Source organism: Vidua macroura, chromosome Z (assembly GCF_024509145.1).
Source record: "Vidua macroura isolate BioBank_ID:100142 chromosome Z, ASM2450914v1, whole genome shotgun sequence".
In the NCBI taxonomy this organism is placed as follows: domain Eukaryota; kingdom Metazoa; phylum Chordata; class Aves; order Passeriformes; family Viduidae; genus Vidua; species Vidua macroura.
The window spans coordinates 63,212,614-63,235,273 of NC_071611.1; the positions used below are offsets into that span (position 1 = coordinate 63,212,614).

Below are 22,660 nucleotides of genomic sequence, written 5' to 3' on the forward strand. Positions count from 1 at the left end.
AGTAGATGCACCCACCTTGCTTATCACATTTCTAGTAGTGATTGGCAGGGTTCTCCAAAAAGGTCTGAAGAAAAGTTTGTGTTAGTTACACAAATACATATTGGGAAAAGATTATTCTCCACACTAATGCATAGAAACTTGGTCTCTTAACCAGATTATATCCGGAGTGCTACTTAAAAGCCTAGAAAATATTTGTTTAGAAAAAAAGAATTTCTAGAAATATTTCTAGAAATTATTCTTCTTTCACAATAATTAATAGTAAAAAAATTGGAGGTGAGGATGCTATCAAGTAACTAAACATATTAGCTAAATAGCTATAATTGCATAGGAAATTATAGGACTAATTTACTGTTAGTGAACTAGTAAAAAGTTATCTAAATGAGTAACTTTCATCATCATATTCTAGCTCACCTTCCTCATCATCCTCCAAAAGCCCATATTTAAATTTGTGATATATTGTGCCATCCTTGCCCATGTATACAATGTCATCTTCATCATCATCATCTTCATAATCTCTATCTCTGTATTCAATCACTTGATCCTCATGGTAACTGGGATTCTTGTGATAGTTGCTTACAGAGGAAGGAAAGGTTTTAGAGTGATTTGTCAGCTTCTCGTACCGTCCTTTATTGACAGGCTGGGTTTTGGTTCGTGCCTTTCTCCAGATGAATACAATGGCTCCGATGACAAGCAGAAGCAAAATGCAAGTGATAACAAAGAAAATAGTTCTGCTTTTTTGCCCGGGGGGTAGAGTTGTCTGTAATACGCAGTCGTCTACAACAGCAATTAAAAACAAAAAAAAAAAAGGTGAAAGGTGAAATGAGCTTGCATGTGTTTGTGTGTGTGTGTGTGTCTTAAAAGTCTAGTACAATGTGTCTAGCACAATAATAGCAGTCAACAAAATACCTAGCTTTTCTGGTACCACAATACCACAATGGTATTTTTGTTGTTCTTATGCAGCAAGGATGTCAATAAGGTTGTTGGGATATCTATTATTCATTATTTGATTTGAAATAATGAGAAAGAAGCAGAAAAGTTAGCAGGCACACAAATGCAATGATTCAGCTGTCTGTTCATTGAAGTAAGCTAATTTATAAACCTGTCAGTTTGTGACATGCCAGGCCATTTAACGTAGTAGCTGTGAGTATGAGAAGTTGCCATCTCCAGCACCAGACATAATGGTTGTTATTTGAGTAAAACCTTCCCTATTTTTGATGAAGCAATAGAAACACACTGTTTATCAATAGCACATTTTTGCTCTAGTCCAGTTTTCAGGCTGCATAATGTCAGCATAATCAACCATATACACTCACAACTATTCCTGCTCTTCAGCATGGTCCTACCTTGTGTCTCACTGCAGTCACAGCACTCTGGGGTTTCTTCTGGGTCAACGTTGCTGCAGCAGGGCAGGCAGCGGCTTTCCTCCAGGAAGAGCTGCATGCTGGCTGGACAGACTGTGCAGTTGAGAGGACCAGGTCCCTTGCACTCAGTGCATGAGCTGTCACATCTCTCACACTTGGGTTTGTTCTCCTTCAAACACAGAACACAAGCAATGCACCTCTAATTTTGTGTGATTTGGACCTGACCTGGCAGTTCTGTCCTGTCATTCACCATTGTGGTTGTCATCTCTGGGCACCATGAGTGTCAATGAGGAAATACAATACCATATCCAAAATTTCCTATTTTCTGACTTCTCAGTGATCTGCTTGTAGGATGTGAAGTGTTGTAAGAGCTTAGAGATCTCACCCAGCTAGGCAGGGTGTTAAATTTTACTCATGCTTTTAAGGTTTTTGGGCCAGAAAAGTAACTGACATGGAAGAAGCAATATGAAGTATTCTGAGAAAAAGCTGAGAGTATGAATTTTCTCTCTACCCAGGGAAGAAGCAAAAGTAAGGAATAAAGGTGGTTGGAAATTTTTTAGCAAAATAGATTTTTCTTAGATTGTGTGGCTTTTTTTCTATGGAAATGACTTAGATTCAAATACTATTCCTAAAGTCCAGGCTTCTGGGAACCTCTGTTTACAGAGACTACCAGAGGTCACTGTGATCACATCTGCCTTGCAGAATGCTCTGAAGTCAGTGGTTACAGTGTTTGCAATGTTCACAGTTCCTGGCCATGGTACATGTTCACTGTGAACATCTGGAAACTCCAGTAAACTTTCACCAAACTTGCAGTTAGGATTGCAAGGCTGTTTATCTGGATGAAAGAACCTCTGCAAGATGGCAGGATCATAGCTGTTCATAATTTATTAGAGTCAAAGCTTTTGCAAAGACCTGCACATCTGTGTGGTCCCCAGCCTCAAATAAAGCCATTTTTTTCAGATTCAATGCTATGAAGTAGGACTGTCAAGAAGATATTCCAGGGCGGAGACTCCAGGGTTTGTAGGATCCCAGGCATGCCTTGCTGCTATATTCTTGAATAAATATCTTTAGAAGGCAATCGGTGTGAAAATCTGGAAGGTGGAGTGCCCAGACTTATGGTACAGACCCAAACCTAATCCTACTCAATTAAATATACAGCTGTATTAATTTCAGCCTGTCCTTCCAGTCGAGCTTTCTGCCAGAAGAGCTGTCAATCAAAAATACAGAAGGATTTCTTACAGAAAAGACATCAGAAATCCAAGAGGAAATCTCAGTTATACTGTAAGAAAAAAACCACTGTATCATTAATAGAACCAATTTGTTCATGCAGTTTTGATATCTTTGTTGACTATAAGGTAACCCCAGAAAGAGAAACAAGGCTTCCCTGGCCAAAAGAGGAAAAAAATAAGCATGCTTAAAGACAGGCGCCATTAAAAACTCAGAGAAGAGCAATGTGTTTCTTTTTATTGTGTACAGAAAGCCTTCAAGTAGGTACCTTTTGTCCTGGTGCCTCCTGGACTTTGTATTCACCCACAAAACAGTCTGAGTTGCACATTCCATTTAATAAACTGTAGCTCCATACACAAGATGTGCAGCTGAATGCTCCCTTCCCTAGATGGGCAAGCAAAACAACAATATTACAACAGGAAATGTCAGCTAACGTCCTTTAAAAATTATACTGACCACTGCTATGAAGCAAAAGGATGTTTGTCAGTGGCAACAATCATTAGTGAGGAGTTCCACATGAAGAGGTTGGTATTAGAAGAAGCTTGTGCCTAGTCCGGGGCTTTATGTGCAGTTTATTTTTATGTGTTTTGATATTAATGAAAATATTATTTCAGAATCAGTTGTACAGGGAACCTCTAATATAGTCAGGAAAATAAATTAGATCGGAGCACTGAAGTAAAATTTTGGAGAACCTTCTCCAAATTCTGTTCTTCACAAAATCCACACTTATTTGTCCAGATAACTATTTTCAAACAACCATTAATTAAGAGATATTTATGTTTGAATAGAAAAATAAATGATTTAGTTGCATAAGAAAAAAACATTATTCACTAGGTATAGCCAGAGCACCATATACACCTTGTGTGTCAGAGACTCTTTAAAAACAGATTCTGCATGCAGTATTTCTGTGAAACACTGAGAGGATGGGTTTTAAGTGTCAAGATACAGCAATCCATTTCCCTGCACCTAGACATTTTCTGCCATTGTCTGAAAGGAAGAAAATGAAAATGCAAGGAACTGACATTAGCAGATGTTAAGCTGCTGAAGTTAGTAACCTTCTATAACACAGAGAACTTCCTATATTACTGTGCAATGCCTGGTTTTCCTTACTGCTCTTGACAAAGAGACACCATGCTCTTATCAGTAATACAGATGCATGTCAGACTGGCTTGTGTCTTTCTTTATAATGATGATAGAAATTCTGTCCCACAGAATTTATGTCAAATAACATGAAAAACAGAGATCATCTGTAAATTAAAATGCCTATCTTTTTTTTTCCACAAATCCAAACAAAAATATTTTTGCTACTTTTCATAATGTTGTTATACAATTATAAAAATTCTTGAATGTGGCTTCATTCTAAGTGTAATTTCCATATATATGGTTATGTTGCAATTAGCCATTGGTACTCTCCAGTATATTTACTATCCAGAACAGTTTGTGTGTTGCAATGCGACATGGTCTTCTAAGCTGCAGCATGGAACCCGTTAGCTATAATCTTCTGTTGTTCAGGTAAAAAAAGGACACCAAATGGGTCCAAGAGGATTAATGCTTTTTGTTTCAGAAGTAGTTTAATTAGGAAAATTACAAAACCAAAACCAGTGTCTCACGGAGCAAAATAGACATTGAAAGTTAACATTGGAATATGTAACTATATCAAAAGCAACAAACATCACTGTGCTTTTGATTTCTGTTTGCCTTTCAACCTAGAGATATACTTTATGGGTCTTTTCCCATTGTAGGCTGTAAAGAAGTATAGATGGAATTAAGTTCCTTGGCTTTCATGGAGTAGCAGACAGTATGACAGCTCAAAGAGTGAGGTATTTTTCAGTAATTCTTAATATTCATGTGAAAAATGGGGTCCATCTTCGTAAGCCCATTTTTTTTATGATGAGCATTTTTGTCATAGGCCTGGCTGATGGTAAATTCATTACTATTGTCCATTTCTTTCCATTCACTGATTTGGCAGCATGTGACACAGTCCTAGCCCTCCCTATTAAGTGGCTGTCTTTCTGTTTGTGCTCTGTGCTGGAAGCAGTTCTAGAGAAAGCTTGACAGAAATTCATATACTTGGTTTCACCTCAATTATCAATGCAGTAGAAATAAATCAATGGAACATGAGTGCAACATGTCACCAAGAGCCAGGAAAAGCTCAGCAGCCCCAGCTCAGCAGGGAGAGGTCTACATCACCCACAGTGGGTGTTGGACACCCAAAGTCATGGACAGATTGGTAGCACTGTATGTGCTTAGTATCTATGTGAAGTGTTCCCAGATCATGGAGCTGAGATTTCAGGTGTTTTGATGACCCCTTTTTTGCTCAAAGCAGAGCATATATTTTACCTTCACAAGTTAAACAGGAAGAGTGGCATCTCTCACAGACGTTGTTGTCCTTGTTTTCATAGTAGTACTGAGGACAAGAGCTAACACATTCGTTCGTGGAGTGCAACAGGTAAAAATACGTATTACATGAAAGACAATCTGTGGCTCGAGACCCCATACACTCCTTACAACTCTTGTGGCATCTCTCACATGATCCAGTGGCATTTTGTGCAAAATACCTGAGATAGATCAGATAGGCATAGCTTTGCATAAAAACCAGCAGTGATAGAAAAACCTGTGTTTTTAAATGTTAAACATTTGTTTAATCCTTAGTTTTTTATTGTGATTATATAAATTTATAAAAATTGTACTAAAGTGAACATAGTTATTTGTAATCTCAGTGAAAATAGAATTAATTTAATTCCTTTGGCCATTGGAACTCAGCTACAAAGCATGACTCTGTGTAGTGTTTACAGCAAAAATTTCTAAAATGTGGGTTGAATTGAATTATAAAGTATTGAAGTAGGGAGAGTTTGTGTGATTTTGCTGAGATATGGTCATTAGAGTTTTGCAGTTTAATGGGATGGACAGCTAGTGTGATCCATTGAATTCTAGTTTTAAATTAAACGGACCTGAAAGAAAAATCATAGGTTCACATTCTAAATTTGAATTTCCTAAAACTGAATTTCCCAGAACACTGAATTCACATTTTAAACTTAAATGGATTAATGATAAAGCTTCTCTCTAGAATTATGAGTGCTCAGTTCAAAGTTGTTTTAAGGGTTGTTTTTGTTATCACTTGCTATAAGCATTAACTCAATGCAAAAAAAATATAACTGTATCCAAACTTCTCTTCCTTAAGTGGAGGCTGCAGCAGTGATTGGAAGCTCTTCTGTCAGCTCAGGCTGACTGACATATAACTTAGTATACTTGTTCTGGTTCGCACTGTTCTGTATAGAAATAGCCAAGAGCATCCTCTGAGCATGTCCAGACCATATCTAAGCAGTTCCCATCTGGGCAACAATTTTGGAGTTTTCTACTGTGAAGGGAGGTTTTCCACTTCATTCACAGTAGAATTAGAGTACTGTGATTAATACAAGAGATTTCTCCTGGAGACAAAACAGTTCTATTTCACACTAATGTGGAATGCTGCAGTGATCTAATTTCTCAAAGCTCTCTCTGTGATGCAGCTATTAGCAAAATTTCTCAAAGTTCTCTCTTTGATGCTGCTCTTTTGCAGCTCTTAGCAAAAGATCTTGGGCCTTACCCTGCTGGACATTGGGTTACACACCCTTTTCCTTGTCTGTACCAACCCAGTTTGCAGGAAAGGCACTGTGAGCTGTGTTTTCCAGTGCAAGTGTCACAGGTTCTGTGGCATGCAGAACATTGCCTCTCTGTGCTGTCAGCATAATATCCACCTGGGCATCTTTCAACACAGGTTCTGTCTGCAGAGACAACAATGCAAAGTAGCACATCATATTCAGTATTTACTGCTATAAAACATCTCATGCAGCTGTACTAGAGTAAACTCTATCCACAGGATGTGCTGATAGATGTATCAGAACAAGAAAACCCAGTGTTGGGGTATAGTAATTATTTTTTGATTCTTGTCATTTCATTAGTCCTCATTTCTGCGTTTTATGCATATTAGCAAGCTCTTCAGGACAGGCAAGCTTTTATCTTTGTGAAAAATAAAGTAGCATAATAATGAACAGCAGATGTGATTTCCTTTGAATTATCAAAAGTAGTAAGACAGGTTTTTATCTGCATTGCTGTTTTCACTAGATTTCACTCTAAGCATTAATTTAATTTAATTCCTTGTAGATGATGAATCTGATGGTAAATTTGAGGTTTAATGACATTTGTTTACTAGTCTTTACCCTTGTCTGTGGCTTCTACTATATGTTATGGAATTAAATGTCTTTAATGCTGCAAAGCCAGATAAGTCCCACTTTTTTCAGTGAAATTTCAGTCATTGTAGTAGGAATCCTGAAAGAGAAGTTAGTAGTGTTGTAATTAGCTGCAAGTGCATAAAGCTAATAAAGTAGTAGATTACAAGTTGCTTGTGCTTATGACATATTTGTCTTGATAATTTTGCTGCTTGGGTTGCAATTGGGCAAAGGAAGATACTTTCAGGTTCAGTTTTTTTTGCATTTTTATCTCAGTTCCAGTATGTTTATCTGCATTTGTCCATCAACTTTACCATTTGTAATGGTGCAAAACAGCTGAGTGTGTTGATAAAAATGTAGGTCTGATGCAAGGTCTTAGAAATATAGGCATGTAAAATCTGCATTAGAATTAGACTAAAAAAGCTTAGGTTCACTTTTAATTTCCACTGTTTTTTAGATCTTTCCTGCATAAAGGATTATTTAATATTTTTTCTCACAATGACTTTCTAAAATTTTTGGTTGCTTTTAGGAGAATATGTAGAGAAAAAATGTTTTATTGTGGGGATTTTATATTTTCCTGTTTGTTTCTGAGACTGTATAGTCTTAAATCTACTCTCTGCTCCAAAGTCAGGAAAGTAATTTTGCACCTTAGCCACCCACTAAATGCTGACTTAGTGATCCCTTTTAACAGATGTTGAAGTATTCCTTTGCTCATCAGATTGCTGCAGGGATTAAACAAGCCAACATGAAAATGTGCACCTTTTATAGATACATTAACAGCAGCAACAACAGCAACAAACCTAAGGCTAGCCCTCTTTTAAAGTCCTTGTAGGAAACAATAGGAAGAGTACGTACCAAGTAAATTAAAAATACAAGTTTCGTTCAGTCATGTGATTGTTGCTATTTAGAAATCCTGCATTAGTCCCATGAGCCCTGCCTCACAGAGTTTCCACATAGCCCTGCTGAAGAAATTATCTCTGCACAATTTAATGACTTGTCATGTCCTCCTTACAATATTTCTATTGATTGATGCAGCCCAAATGCTTTGCAAATGTGACAAAAACTTGTCTATTCCATGCTTTCAGTGTAGAATAAAATCTAGAGGCAGGAGAGAGACACTTACTGAGAAGATAGCGGTTATTTACACAGCTAAGACACTGGTGTTCAGAAGGTCCTGAGCAGTGGAAGCATTTCTTGTGGCAAGATTTGCAGGTCTGAATTTCCTCAAGGTAGTACTCAGTGGGAGAGCAGTATCCAGATAACATACAGTGCCCATCATGGTTCAATATCCATCCATTTCTGCAAGTTAGGCAGATGGTAGAAGAAGAACAAGTCTGGCATGTCCTGTTGCATGCTGAAAAGGACAAACAGTAGGAGTTTCACCATTTCTGAATTTGTCTGAGTGTTATTATGGCTTTAATTTTTGAAGGAACAGCTGTAATCTCAGGATGAAAGCCTAAGGGAAGTAATTTTCAATCTTATTCAAGTAGTACCTTAGGTTTGCTTTGCATCAACACTGCTTTTGCAACAGTGGATAGAGTCTCTAGCAATTCTGCAGCCATTCTCAGCATTTTACCACAGTGATTGCCTTGAATAATAAACATAAATATCCTGGCTACCTCTCTCCCTGCTTTCTTCAATTTTTGCTTCAATAAGCCAGATTATTTTTCTGCATTAGCTATCCTCTTCAACTCCAAGACACTGGTAACAACATTAGCTGTCACATGCAGGCCCTTAGCGGGTGACCTTTAAACAGACCCACTTATATATCTCAATAGTCTTCTGGGGAAAACAACAGTTGCCAACCTTGGCAGTCTTTGGTGGCTTCTTCATAGTAACTCCCCTCAGGGCACTCTTTAAAACACATGCCATTGTAGAGGACAAACAAGCTGAAAGTGCATGCTGTGCAGTCATCAGAATCTGGCCCATTGCAGTCCTTGCAGTCGGCATGGCAGGGAAAGCAGTGCTTGTCTTCAGGGTAGAAGTGTGAAGGGCATTCCTGTACACACTTCCCATCATGCAGGAAAAACTCGTCCATACACTCTACAGGGGACAGCAGAACATCAGTAAGCAAATGGGGAGCAAATTCTGACCTAAGTGTGAGAGAATGTAAGTCCTAGGAAACATTAAATTCTGGATTGTATGTAATCACGGAAGTCATCAGAACACCTTGAGAAGGCAGGACTTCCTTTTTCAAATCTTTCTCCTCCAGAAGACCTACATTGGCCCAATCCTTAAATGGTATCTTCTGTGCTAAAGCAAGAAACTGTGAAAAATAGTCACTTTGCTTAGCTTTGGTGATATTAACCAAGCCATTTGACACGAATATATAGATGGCGTTTTTCTGACATTTTTCTGCATTATGAACTTCCTGCAAAATCAGGAATGTACATATCTGAAGTTTTGTTTAGTTTATTATTGAAATATGAGTTTACCTAGAGTGTATTGGCCTAAATGGTTGTCTTTGCCTAGAGCTGTGAATAAGTTGCTATTTTATTATGAGTATAATATGTTTGTTTATGGTTTGGTTTGTTGATTGTTGGTTTTTTATTTCATCCATGTTTATGTTTCTAGAATGGCTTGCTTAATATTAAATATCCTAATATTAACTATCCTTAATATTAACTATTTAGTGGGGGAATTTTGGAGCAGGTGGCACATATAGCCTCACCTGGGTATTGAAGACTGTCCTAATATCTTTCTTTACAGGGATTTCTTTCTCTAACAGGAGTGGTCATTTGCAAAAATGGCAAAGAGGTGTGAAGTTCAACTAAGCTAGGAAAGAAACATTCTATATTTCACATTGGTGCACATATCCAAGTGTTTAAGGTTGGATACACTAGATCAAAAATAAAATTAAACTGGCAGGAATCTCTGAAGAACCACAGGACCAGGCAAAGCAACATGAAATCTTTACAGATCAATCATTTAATCTCATCACAATCTGTTTTAGAGATTAACAATGATATGCACATCACTTTTTTTTTTTTTTTTTTTTTTTGCACATTACTGAATTTGGATTTGGTTTTCTGTCAGTCTCTCTTCAGACAGATCCAGATGGATTTTATTTTACACAACAGCAGTTCTTTATAATACCTGTGCATATTTCATTGTGAATACATTCTTGACACATTTCAGGGCAATGTTTGCAGATTCCTTTAGAGGCAAAATGCTTCTCTGAACAAGTAGATTTACATTCCCTGTGTTCCAGAAGCAAAGGACTTTTACAGGACAGGCACTGGGTGGCACTTCCCATGCATGTCTTACAGGATCCACTGCATTCCTTGCAAGTCTCAGAATCATTAAAATATCCCCTATGGAATGAAAAATACACAAAGCAAATTATTGGTCACTCCAGGCTATGAGAATTACAATTCTAAATGAGACTCTCCCAGCGCATACACTCCACTAGATTGAACATGTTTCTCACACAATTTTTTGCTCATCTTCCACTTAACTTCCCCTGTGTCTGAAAGCAGAAAATATTCCTGCTTAGTGCTATGTGAAGGGCTTTACTTTCTTCTTGTACCTGCTGTCTAAGTTATGTTGAACTTTATGTCTTTATTTCCCCCTTACATAAGATAGAAAGATATATAACATTTCGGAAAACATGCACTCTCTAGTCTTGTGCAGCTGACCTGCAATACTGATATCAAGGAAAGAAAGAGAAGGGTAACCTCAGTGGCTCTCAAGAGGAGAAAGAGAAGAGATGACTCTGGAAATGTGAAGAGTAGGAAGAATGTGGGCAGGGATTGAAAAATACTAAAAAAAGCAGGATATTTACGTAATACCTTGCCTTACTGACAGCAGGCTAGAGATGGCAAAGAGGGGGTACATTTTGCTGGTATCTGTGGTGTGAGAGCAAATGTGGAGAGCCACAGCTGGGAGTACTAGTCATAAATATAGGAAAAAATCTGCACCTCTACTTCAAGCGAAGATGCATAGAAGAGATGTTGAATGCAATCTGTCTACACTCTCAGAACCAAATTGTTACAAGGTTAAAGGGTGGGTAAGTTGAGATTTTGAGATGATTGCTACTCCACAGAGCCATTGATGAAAACTAAATAAGAAGCTGAGACAGAAAGTATTCTCACAATATGTAGTTTACATTAAGTTTGTGACTTCTTACGTGCTTCTCCTTCCATTCTTGGACATTATTTTTCCAAAGAAAGTCTGGGGAGATGCATTAGAAGCAAGGTTAGAGAAAAGGTAGAAGGAGCCATGCTTGCCACCTATTCTTATCTTTTTTTATCCTCCAACTTTTATCGAGATCTTGCAAGTAGTTCTCATAGTCCTGTCATCTTTTCTTGTTCCAATGTTGAGTACCCAGTTAGCCCAGTCTTTCAAAATTCCTCTGTCAGAAACTAATTGTGCAGTAAGTCAAACCTTTTTATCCGTTTTTTATCCCTTAAAAACATGTTCCCAAACCCAAGCCAAACCCCTTAATAAAGAGTCTCATTTTTTGCTCCAGTGGAGAGTAGTTGTGTCTCAAGAGCTGTATCTCAGAGTCTGAAACTGGAGTTTAAACCTTGTGAATTTTGCTCAATGATGGGAAGCTATTATTTAGAGTCTTGAATTTTGGAAAAAAAAGGGGGATTATAACATCTGAAATGACTAATGGAATATAAAAATTTTAGCTTTGTTATACTGACTGTTGGCAGGATAACTGGGAAACTAGTACTGACAAAAGACATATAAATGCCAAAACACAATTAATGGTTGTATGTGTCAGTTTCTAATATTAAAAATTCTTTCTGGACTACAGTTGGCTTTATTGCAATTACCTTGCACTCACTGGGACCTTTCCTGAAGAAAACCTCTTCCACTGGCCCTCATTGACTTATTCGACATAATTACCAGGAAGGCAGTGGCAGAGAGATTGCAAGAAAAGCAGGAGTGTCACAATTTTCTGAAGAAAAAAGGTTAGCCAAGCAAGGCTTTTTTTCTGCATAGCACTGGTTTTATGTATATATACATCAGATGAATGCTGATAAAAAAAAAATAGAAAAAAGAGAACCTGATCTACTCATGTGCCTGATCTAATATCCATTGCAATCAAATGGGAGTAATTTTTAATTTTACATCTAAAAATATATAAAAATAAATATTAGCCAAAGAGAAGAACACACATAATTAAGCACTGTATTTACATGTCAGGACTCTAATACATTCACTGTCTGAGTTTATATCTGCCCTGTACTACTTGGAGGAAGGAAGAATGTCTAGAACTAGAATGTCAAACTGAAGAATGTCTAGAACTTTTATTATCATTTGCCATGAAGTACCATGTTCCTATTAAAGTCATTGAGAGCTGTTCCATCTTTCATAGGATTTAATGTCTTACCTTCACTTTGATTTTTTTACTTCTTTCTCTAACCAAAAGAAAATACTGTTTATTCGGGTAGTCTGAAAACTACATTTACCTTAGTTTCTGGTAGCATGTGTTAAATTAAGGTCTTCCTTGAAAGTTTAATAATGGATCTGAACTTTAAAGCGAAAGAGCACAAAGAAAAAATCAGGGATCATATAAGATGGGTTACTTACTCAGGGCACTCCTGTAAACATCTGCCTTTGTGGAGGAAGAGCAGCTGGTCCTGTTCAGCCTGACACTTCTGACAGTGCCACTGGTCAGAGCACACCTCACAGTCATGCCTGCACTTCTCGCACTCTCCACTTGCAATGTTGCCAAAATATTTTGGGGGGCACAGAGAAACACAGGTATCATGGATAAGAAACTTTCCTGGCAGAAGAGCAAACCAGAGGGGTAAAGACATCAATTAGACATATATTTTAAATATTTCTGCCTTGAATGGCTACAAAAAAATCTTTCAACTTCTCAAAAGTATGAATAAAACTTGCTTTCTTAAGACATTTCCCAAAATATTTTGCTCAGACTTCACTGACATTGACAGTTAGAAGGAATCATCAGGATTATTTAGGATGTCTCGCTGAAGAAATCCCTATTCAGTAACTCTTGCGTATCTACAAATCTTAATTGAAAGGAAAAAAAAGGAATACCATCAACAATATTTTAACCCGTATTGCCAAGGGTTAAACTTGAACTTACAGTTGTCTGAACTGTTCATTGTCTCATTGCCTCTTAAGCTGTTAAGGGACTTTGGGGTGACCACTGACAAAAACATTCTCTGGAAGCATGTAGGATGCGAAATACTATAGTCGCTTGTAAACTTATCCAAGGAAGCTGAAATGTTACCTTCTGGACATGAAGTACACACATCAGCAGATTTCTCACAGGTCATACACGAAGAGTCACAGGACAGCAATTTTCTATTTCCATCTGGGATGAAAGGGGAAAAAGTTCCTTTTTTTACCATTTGGTTTTCTTAATTTCTCCTCCCTTTAGAAGGGACACTTTGTATGGCTCTTCCTAAAGTGTTTTGAAAATGCACCTCTGCGAATTTTTGGAATTCACAAAGTTGAAGAACTTAATGATTGTGCTTGACTCCTCTCTCCTAAATGGTAAGTTATGGAAAATATGAATGTTTTACTCATGTTCACTCAGGCATTGTTCTGGACTGCTCATCACAAATGAGAACAATAATAATGTTATTAATTTTATAATTATCCCAATAATCTTAATTTCAGTGTAGTGCTCCAAACCCAAATACAGATATGTTATACTAATAGATTGCAAACAGAAAGATCTAGAAAGTATGTACATTTGGGGACTTGGTTTAATGAGGTATTTCTTGGGCATTTTGTACAAAATTGTTGTAGAACACCATTACCCTGTAACCTAAAAGTTCTGAGTCAGAAGGAGACAGAAATCATATAATCATAGAATATGTTGCTTTGGAAGGGACCATCAGTGTCATAAATGTCCAACTCCTGGCCCTGTGCAGGACACCCCATAAGCTGAGAGCATTGTCCAAATGTGTCTTGAACTTTGTCAGACTTGGTGCTGTGTCCATTTCCCTGGAGAGCATGTTCCAGTACTCAATCACCCTCTGGGTGAAAAATCTTTCCTGGTGTCCAGTGTAAACCTCCCCTGACTAAGCTTCATGCCTTTTTCTTGAGTCTTTTCACTGATCAAAAGAGTAAAGAGATCCATACCTGCTGCTCCACTTCTCCTTGTGACAATATGAAAACCACAATGAAGTCTCCTCTACTTTAAGCTGAGCAAACCCAGATGACCTTGATCTCTTCCTATACAGCTTTCCTTCCAGACCCTCCACCATCCTCATGGCTCAACTTTGGATGTTCTCTAATAGCTTATTGTCTTTTCCATATTGTGGTGCCCAAATCTGCACACAGTCCTCTAACTGAGGCTGCATGAGTGTGGTGAAGAGCAGGAAAATCCCCTTTTTGACCAGCTGTCAGTGCTGTGCTTAAAGCATCCCAGTACACACTTGGTCCTCCTGGCTGCCAGGGCACACTGTTTACTTACATTCAACTTGCCATTGATCAGAGCACTCAGGTCCCTTTCCACAGCACTTCTCTTCAGCCTCTTGTTCTGTAGTCTGTATAAGAAACTAGGGTTGCACTGTCCCAAGGTGCAGAATCCAGCACTCACCCAAATTAAAATTCATACAGTTGGTGATTGCCTATCTCTCTAATTTATCAAGGTTTGAGAATAATGACTATTAATAGTTCTCCCCAAACTTACATACTGAGCTGGCCGACTCTTTCCCTCCAAAAGGGAACCTAATGAGTGTCAAATGGAGTTATTATGACTGTGGAAAAGCAAATTTTGATTACACTTCGCAGAACCATCAGTTAAAAAATGACAAGGACATTGGAGCATCATACCTAACAGAAAAAAGTCTGCGGTGCGATGTGACTGCGTGCCCAGCATGTAGCTCTGTATTTTGTTACAAGCAAATTACAACAATGGCTAAATGTAGGTCTAATGAAAAAATAATTATGGGCCAACACACAACACACAGAAGCCTTGTGATTTTGCTGAAAATATAAAATAAAGACAAAACCAAAAGTTACTTGCAGGTTGAGCTGTGCACACCCAGCACACCCAGCTCATCCTGCCAGTTAAATATGTATGATTTTTGTAGGTTGATTGATGACAGTAATGATTAGCCAAATGCAATGTATCACTAAATCCAAATTTTGTTCTGCCTGTTATGACAAGATAGTTTAGAATACTGAGATTTTGAATGAAAACCATGGAAGCAAATGCTTCAAGTATAAGAACAAGGGAAGAGAGCAGGAAACTTATATAAAGCCCTTTCCCATAAGGAGAAATGATGAGCGTTATACTAAGCAGATGAAAAGTGTGTATATGTGTACTATACCACAGAGGAAATAATAATAATAATAATAATAATAATAATAATAATAATAATAATAATAATAATAGAATATGAATGAGAGAAGTTAGGTCCACATTCAGTGTGACTGGGGATGGCCCATAACAGTATGTAATAACCACATCTGACACTACCATTAGCTGAGAAGCCTCAAAAACTCACTGAAGTAAAAAAAGTCTCAATGTAACTATCCATGGAGAGCTGAGTCTATCACAACCTGGGTGCTTAACAGTAGGTCGTTAAGCAAGGACATGGTTAGTCACTCTTTACCAGAACTACTTGTGAATATTGCTTGTACAGGATAATGAAAGCCTGTTGTGTTGTTACTCTTCCTGGCAGCTGGCACAACATAAAATTATCCAGCTATCCAGCTATCTTTAAAAGCAAAGTGATAGAACTTTACACCAATCAGTAACAAAGGTATGCATGACTAGAGTCACTCAAGCTGCACCTAACACAGAGAACAAAAGTACAAAAGTTGAGAATGGGGGAAAAGGTAGGGAAGAATCCATCATAACTGCAGGGATTAGTCAATGGGCTGAACCTGTCTCCTCCCCCATAGTGACACCTGTTGGACAAGAATCATGTTCTCTGCTGGCAGAACATTTTACTGGGGATTAGACCTTCTCTTTGTATTACTTTGAATACATTTTTTCAGCCACGTGCTATCTCTGACAGCCTTTGAAGCTTAAACTGTCACGAGTTTACATGAATAAAGAGTGTTACTCCCTAAACTGTCAGTGTGTGTCCTTCATGGGCACTGGCAGAGGCTGGCAGTGGGTAACACACTCCAGTAAAGAGGAAGATCTGCTGAGGGGTCTTCCTTACACTGCTGGTTTCCCTGACTGAGTCAGTGGAACCACCCTCTGACCCAGCAGGACTGCTCAGTGAAGGTCCCTCAGCAGGACACTGACAGAGTACACAGGGGTCTCAACTTTCCTGGGATGCTGACAAACAAATCAAACACTAAGGGTCCAGTAAATCTTCCCACACTAACAGTGACTCTTGAAGACATAATTTCTACAGCTCTTTTTTCCCCTGCTGAATACCCTTTTTTTCTATATTTCAGGTTACAGTATGTCCTGCTGAAAGGACTCTACTGTCTATAATTGCCCCCTGAGTGCAGAAGGAAGTTTGAGTATTTTTTAAGCTATGTAGCACACAAGCATTTTGACTTCTCTTATGCAAATAAGAGAAGGTAACTGCTTTTAAGTCTATATCTGCTTAATGCAGATAACTGCTTACTTTTTTGAGATGCACTGTCAAAGAGTTTTTTGGTGACACTACTCCTTAGCTTCATGTTTTTCATTACTCATCAGTATTTAACAAAACATTAAGAAGTGTCCTTAATCTTGACTGTAAGAATATAAGAAATACTCCAGAAAAATTGGCTGTTATAAGGTTTTCTATTATCCTAACTTTATTTTTGCAGAGCTTCTCTCTTTTGCTGTTTTTGAGTGACGATCAGGTGAAGTTAAGCAGCGAAGCTGTTAATTACTGCTGAGGAATATTTAAAGGACCTCATTCTTTCTAAATGTTTGAAGCCTTACAATGCAAAATAAAGATTTTTTTTTTGTGAACTAGTTTTTATATCTCTTTCCCTTTTGCAATATGTCCTCTTTTTTGTAATAGTTACTAGTTGCCACCAGAGGGGAATATACACAAGCAATTAGGCTCCTGCTGACAACAGAAACAACATTTAATTTCCAGTCAAATGTAAGTATTTGAATTTCCCAATTTAAATATTGACAGAAAAAAATTGTAAAAATTATTTAAAAAAATAATTCTGGATAGGTAAACTGAGTCTTTCTTATGACTGTGGCTTTCATTTACAAAAAAAAAAAAAGAAATAAAGCACACATTTAGAATAATATGAACTTCTTAAATGTAAGTTTTTTTCATTTTAAATGTAAGATCCTTCCAAAAAATAACCTCATGCAGCTGAATAAATGGTCATGCAGCATGTACTTTCTCAGTCTTTGGACTAATTGCAAATGCAAAGGTTGAAATTTATTTGGTTTAAGCTATTGGGTTATATTTTCCTTTCCTTTAAAGGATCTGAGTGTTGAACAAAATGAATAATCTTTGGAGACCTACTGAGTTGTTTTTATCCTTAAATTTATACTATTTTTTAAAAAAAAATTCAATATTCATTTTTTATTTTCAAAAGCCAAACCCCTCAATTTAAACTTGGGTCAGAATCTGAGTCAAGACCGTCTATATTCTTGTATCTGTGACAGAGTGAATAACATATTTGGCCCAGCTAAGTCTCTCTTACTCTTTTATAGAATCTGAAAAACTGAATCTCATTATTTCTTGAGCTAAATTTTACTGTAGCTTTGAAACTGCCACAGTGCTCTTGTCCATTCAGTCTATTCAAGGGATTATAAAACTGGAAGGGTGCAGAAAGACTGGGAAATATTTTCTCCCTATTCTCTTTTTTCATTTGGGGTTGTGCATTATGAGTGAGACAATGGTAGATTTTCTTGAAACATCACTGTAAGATGTTAACTGTGTCCCCAAAATTAATTAAGGAAAAAAGGAGTGAAATTTTATTTCCAATTAACACACTGTGCCCTTTTTTTTTTTTTTTTTGCTTCAGTCATGTTTCTTTGAACTCCCAACATTTTTTCAATCTGCTTTTAGAGAAAAACTAAATGAGTCCTCAAAAATATTTAGGGTGAAAATCATGGGTTCATACGGAAACAAGTATGGTCCTCTTTAAATGCTCACCATTAGTTCTGGAAAATGTGAAATTTATTAAAAAAAAAAAAAAAAAAGCTGAAACCCTCTACAAAACCCAAGGACACATGAGCAGAGATATGGCAACATAAAAAGAAGCATGCCTTGAAGTACAAAAGCATTTGAATAGTCCCTCCTTAATTTCATTGAGAACCACAGTGGTGTTATAAAACTTCTTTCTAGTTTCTTGTTTGCTTTGTGCTGTCCACCTTACTCTCTCCACCTGTTCTTTTGGAAAATGAATCTTTAGGCCAGGTAGTACAATCAGGAAGTGTTCAAACCAGCAAAAGATGGTTTATTTCCTTAAAATTAAATCTCATGTATTCTTGTTTTTTTATGAGTAAAGACAAGATTTAAAACCTTGTATTTTTAGTTGCTAACAAAGTAGGTCTCTGAGTACATTTGTAATATTTGTAACTCCTAGCTATTATTTTCTGAAAGGATTGTATATTTACAATATATTTTGTTATTGGACCTCAGTACAATTACTCTAGTGAGGGATGCAGAAGAGAATGAAGTGTTGCTTCTTACTGGAATGGTATTCCTTTTAGAAGGTGACCTGTCTAGCTTTTACACTGTGTAGTAATAGGTGGTTTGAATGTGATCCCGCTGAAGTGTGGCTTAGTTTGTTAGATTTTATTCTGCGCATGGCACTGTTCTTGCAAAACTGATACAATCAAGAATAAAAAAACCAGTTTACTTGTCTCCATGAGGTAATAGCAATTATATAAATATAGTAAAATATATTGAAAATTATAAACATATGTAATAAAGTGCTAGACTTCTCCCATTGTGAAGACTTATATGAACTGTAAATTTAAAGAAATTATAGGAGTGGTGGGAAGCAAATGACACTTCCCTATAACCATTAGTTATCAATTTAATTATCTTGTAACACTTATATTATTTTACAAATAAATTCCAGAATTTATTGGTATTAATAAAACATACAAGCAAATAACCAGAATATGAAGTTGTCATGCATAAGAACATTTTTGATAATGGATCATTTTTGCTTGCTTCTAGCAACCTGAAATTTCACATTTGGATGGTGATTAAAATGGCCTTCTACCTCTTCCCATGGCGTTGTAATTCTGCACTATAAATGGCAAAACACTTTCATGTTTAAAAGACTGTGACCCATTCCCTCCTACTTCTGATTTCTCTTGTATCTTCTGCATAGCCTGTTATTCTTTTTTTCCTTCCCATATTCTGAAACCTTTATATGTATATATGCAGAGCTGCATTAAGGTCCTTTCACAGCCTGAATTATTGTTTTCTCACAACCAGTGCATTTTTACTGATTTTATTTTGCTTTCTATTTAGGAAAAGGAAAATGCAGTTGGTTAGTGGTGCTTGTGGGAGGTTGCTCTTATTATTGGGGATGGTTTGCAACAGTAAACTGCTGCTATTTATCTGTATGAAAAGAAACACACATTCCATCACTAGAAATTGATCTCATTCCATACCTATTTTTTCCCATTTTTAATTTTCATTACTATGTGGCATATTAAACCAAGGAATGACTATTTTTAAAGGTGCAACCTTTTAGTGATATGGCAAAACAAAGACCTCACTTTAATTTGCGAAATATCTAATCCAGTTAAAAGGGGCCATATACTCACTTGGTATATATAAGTTTATACTGGTGTGTTTCCTGGCTTCCAAATTCATCATCTGGTACATGAGATAAAATACAAATATTTCATTCTAGAAACCTACAGTTCAGTTGTTGGTTTTTTTCCTTTCTCCTTTTCTTGGCTTGCCTTGTCTTTTTAAAAGCCGGAGTAACAGACATAATTATGTTGCATTATTTCAGACCTGAATATGACCTTTTGGGGATTCCTGATATCAGCTGAATAGTTTGCTCAGCAGAATATATCATCCAAGTAAATAGAAATGTAAATATATTTTTTAATAGAGTGTTTTCGTTGCTGGAGTGTTTGCTCACAAAAATTTGTGGGATAGGTCTATAATTGATCTTTGCATAAAAAAGGGAAGTGAAACCTTTAACATGATAGAAAATAAAAGTGTATTCCACATTCACAATGGTTTTAATTTTAACCTAAATGGACTAGTCTCTCAATTTGCAAAGGAACTCTGACCCTGAATTGTTTTCTCCATGGAAGGTTTTGATGTACTGCCCTTTAAATTATGTTAGCCCTGGAACCAGCAAAATGTCTCCCAAAAGTCACATTGTTCCACACAGTATGTCAACATACTCACTAAACCCACAGGAGAACCCACTAAATTCATGTGGGTGGAAAAGCCAAAGAGAAATTATTTCATTGTTTGTAATACAATTAAAGGTCTAATACCTCAACTCTAAATTACTACATTCTGAAGAAAAAAGAGTAAATGGAAGAGTAACATAGTAAAAGCTGATGTAAGCTATTAGATGCGGAATTTTTTTCTGTCTTCCTAGTTGTGTTGTCTTCCTGTAACTGTCTGGAGCGGGCCACATAGTGGGGATGCATTTGGTGCTCTCCTACCTTCTCTCCCATGGCAAGGGCAAGGTTGTTTATTTAATACCATGCTCCCCAGACCCAGCTCAATCCCCCAGAATGGTAGGACTAGTAATCATCTGGCCTGCATGTTTACATCAGATTCTTTAATTCAGGCCACTGAAGATCAGAGGCAGCTCTACCATGGTGCTGCACTGAGGTAAATATGTTGAGGATGCTGAGGACTCAGTGTAAGAAGCTTATATTGATGAACAGCCAGAGAAGATGTAAGTCAAAACCCAAATCTCAGCCACAACCTCGCTCATGGTGCAAATCATTCAAACTATTCAAATAACCCCTGCAGGCTGGACAAGCTACTTGGATCATGCCTGTCATGCTGCATGACAGGCTACCTTTGCAAAATGAGTTTGAAAACAAATGAGGTGGAGGTCCTTGTAGTTTGGTAAGAAAAAATAACCCTGTATAAAATCAAAGAGTATATAAAAAACCTAAAAAAGTGGGATAAAAGATTCCCAGATACATTTGTCTAGAATAGCTGGTGAAAGACTTGGAAAGATGCTTTGATTTTGCCCTCAAGTATGAAAGAAAAATTATTTTCTCTGTTTATTTGTATATATTATGTATATCTTTGAAATACACAATGGAAGAGAAGAAGGGATCTGCTTAATATAAACTGGAGAGGGATCATTTTTTCTTGACACAGGGATGTTTTCTGTACAGAAATGAGAGCCAGAATACTCACTGAGAGTAAATTTCAAGGAACAGAGACAGGTTTTCATTTTAACCATTCTTGTATTAATCCTACAGAATTGTGTAGACAATGATAGCATCCCTTACACTTTATCAGTTTTCAGAAAGATTTAGATAATGAAAAAATAATTGTGACAGATTGTGAAATACAGAAAGGTGTTGGTTGTTTGGTTGCTTTCTTTTTTCCCTTTTAAAATGATCCATGTATATTAAAATGTTATCAGGGTGTGAAATGCACTGCAGTCTCTAACCAGAACAACCTTAGCACAGTGATGCACTGCTAGAGCTAAATATGTTTTCATCCTGCCTTTCTGAATCCTATGTTTTTTCTTAAGGACCTTTAGCATGCAACAAGAATTTCCAATATAGACAGTTCAGTTGGAAATCTGGACTCAGCTGACATCTGCCCCTTGAATGAAATCATCGAAATAAATAAGTGAGTGATATTCTAAGCAAAAATCAACCATTCAGGTTGCATTAGTTTTTAAACAATTAAAATTATTTTTATGTAAACTGTATGAATCTACAGTATCTGAATAAGAAACTTCAGAAAATATCAATAAATGTAGTCACTAAAGGTTGTAACTTCAATAAATACTGTGGCAACTTCATTATATTTTGACTTAAAGATTACTTCTATGTGGAAGCCTGGAGGAAAAAGGCTCAGGACATCCCCAGCTTCACACCACTTTCCCAGAAGTTACATGGTACAGCATCTACCACAGTGAAGGAGTCCTGGCAGGTCTATCCAAGAGGAGCTGTACAGCCACCAGCTGTGTTCCCTGAGGTCCCATCACCAATTGCAGCAGAAATCCTCTGTCTTTGGAGCAGCCATTAATGTCCAAGCCAGTACAGTTCTGAGTGAGATGTATTTTTCAGTCTGAAATGTCCCTAAGACAGATGTATTTTTACTACTGTAAGGAAAGACGAATTATATGAAAGATTGAGAGAAAGAAGTTTCACAGGACAGGAATGTTCATTTATGCAGAACTGCATCAGATGTCTGCTAAAAAGAAAAAAATTGGCAAGAAGTCACCATGTGAGAAAGAGATAATCAATGATAGACCAGATTACAGATGTGGTCTTTTCATGGCACTGATGTAGACGTAGTCTTAAATTGAAAAAAACCTAAACTTACTTCTGTGGATTAAATGCTAAGAAATGCAAGTAGGAGATCAACTTTCTATTAATATTCTTATTTTTATGTCTCTCTGATATTTTTTGAAGTGAAGAAAGACTATTTCTTTTGATATATTATTTCTCCAACAAATAGGCAATTAATTGAAATAGTGAATACTTTTTCTGAAAGTATTAATTAATGTATTTTAGTTTCTAATACACGCTCATATTATTATTATTTAGTTTCTAATACAAGATTGTCATTCTTGGATGTGTTTTGATTCAAATGAAAACATAGGAACCAGAAGAATATGTTTACTTGACTCAAAAATACAGCGAGTAATCTGGTCTTTTGCTCCATTCAGCATATATCCCTGTCAGATACATTTCATGTGTTCTTAAAGACTCCTAGTGTTGTAGATCCCTCAACTTTATAATAGATTCTTCTACTGTTCCATTATAAAATTTGAAAGTCCCCTTTTTTTCCAGTGGCACAGTTTTAT

The 22,660-nt window shown here is 36.8% G+C and overlaps 1 protein-coding gene across 1 annotated transcript in view; it reads right to left on the reverse strand.

Moving 5' to 3' along the window:
* Positions 1-320: 320 nt before the first annotated feature.
* The window catches only part of PCSK5 (proprotein convertase subtilisin/kexin type 5), a 228,952-nt gene continuing 206,612 nt past the window's right edge, over positions 321-22,660 (reverse strand). The window contains exons 28-37 of the mRNA XM_054003177.1: positions 13,011-13,094; positions 12,341-12,536; positions 9,893-10,110; positions 8,603-8,839; positions 7,920-8,150; positions 6,175-6,352; positions 4,929-5,146; positions 2,857-2,972; positions 1,344-1,530; positions 321-774 (exon numbers count right to left, since the gene is read on the reverse strand). Coding sequence (XP_053859152.1) covers positions 371-774; positions 1,344-1,530; positions 2,857-2,972; positions 4,929-5,146; positions 6,175-6,352; positions 7,920-8,150; positions 8,603-8,839; positions 9,893-10,110; positions 12,341-12,536; positions 13,011-13,094 — 2,069 coding nt within the window. The 3' untranslated portion in view covers positions 321-370. The remainder of the gene's footprint in view (positions 775-1,343; positions 1,531-2,856; positions 2,973-4,928; positions 5,147-6,174; positions 6,353-7,919; positions 8,151-8,602; positions 8,840-9,892; positions 10,111-12,340; positions 12,537-13,010; positions 13,095-22,660) is intronic.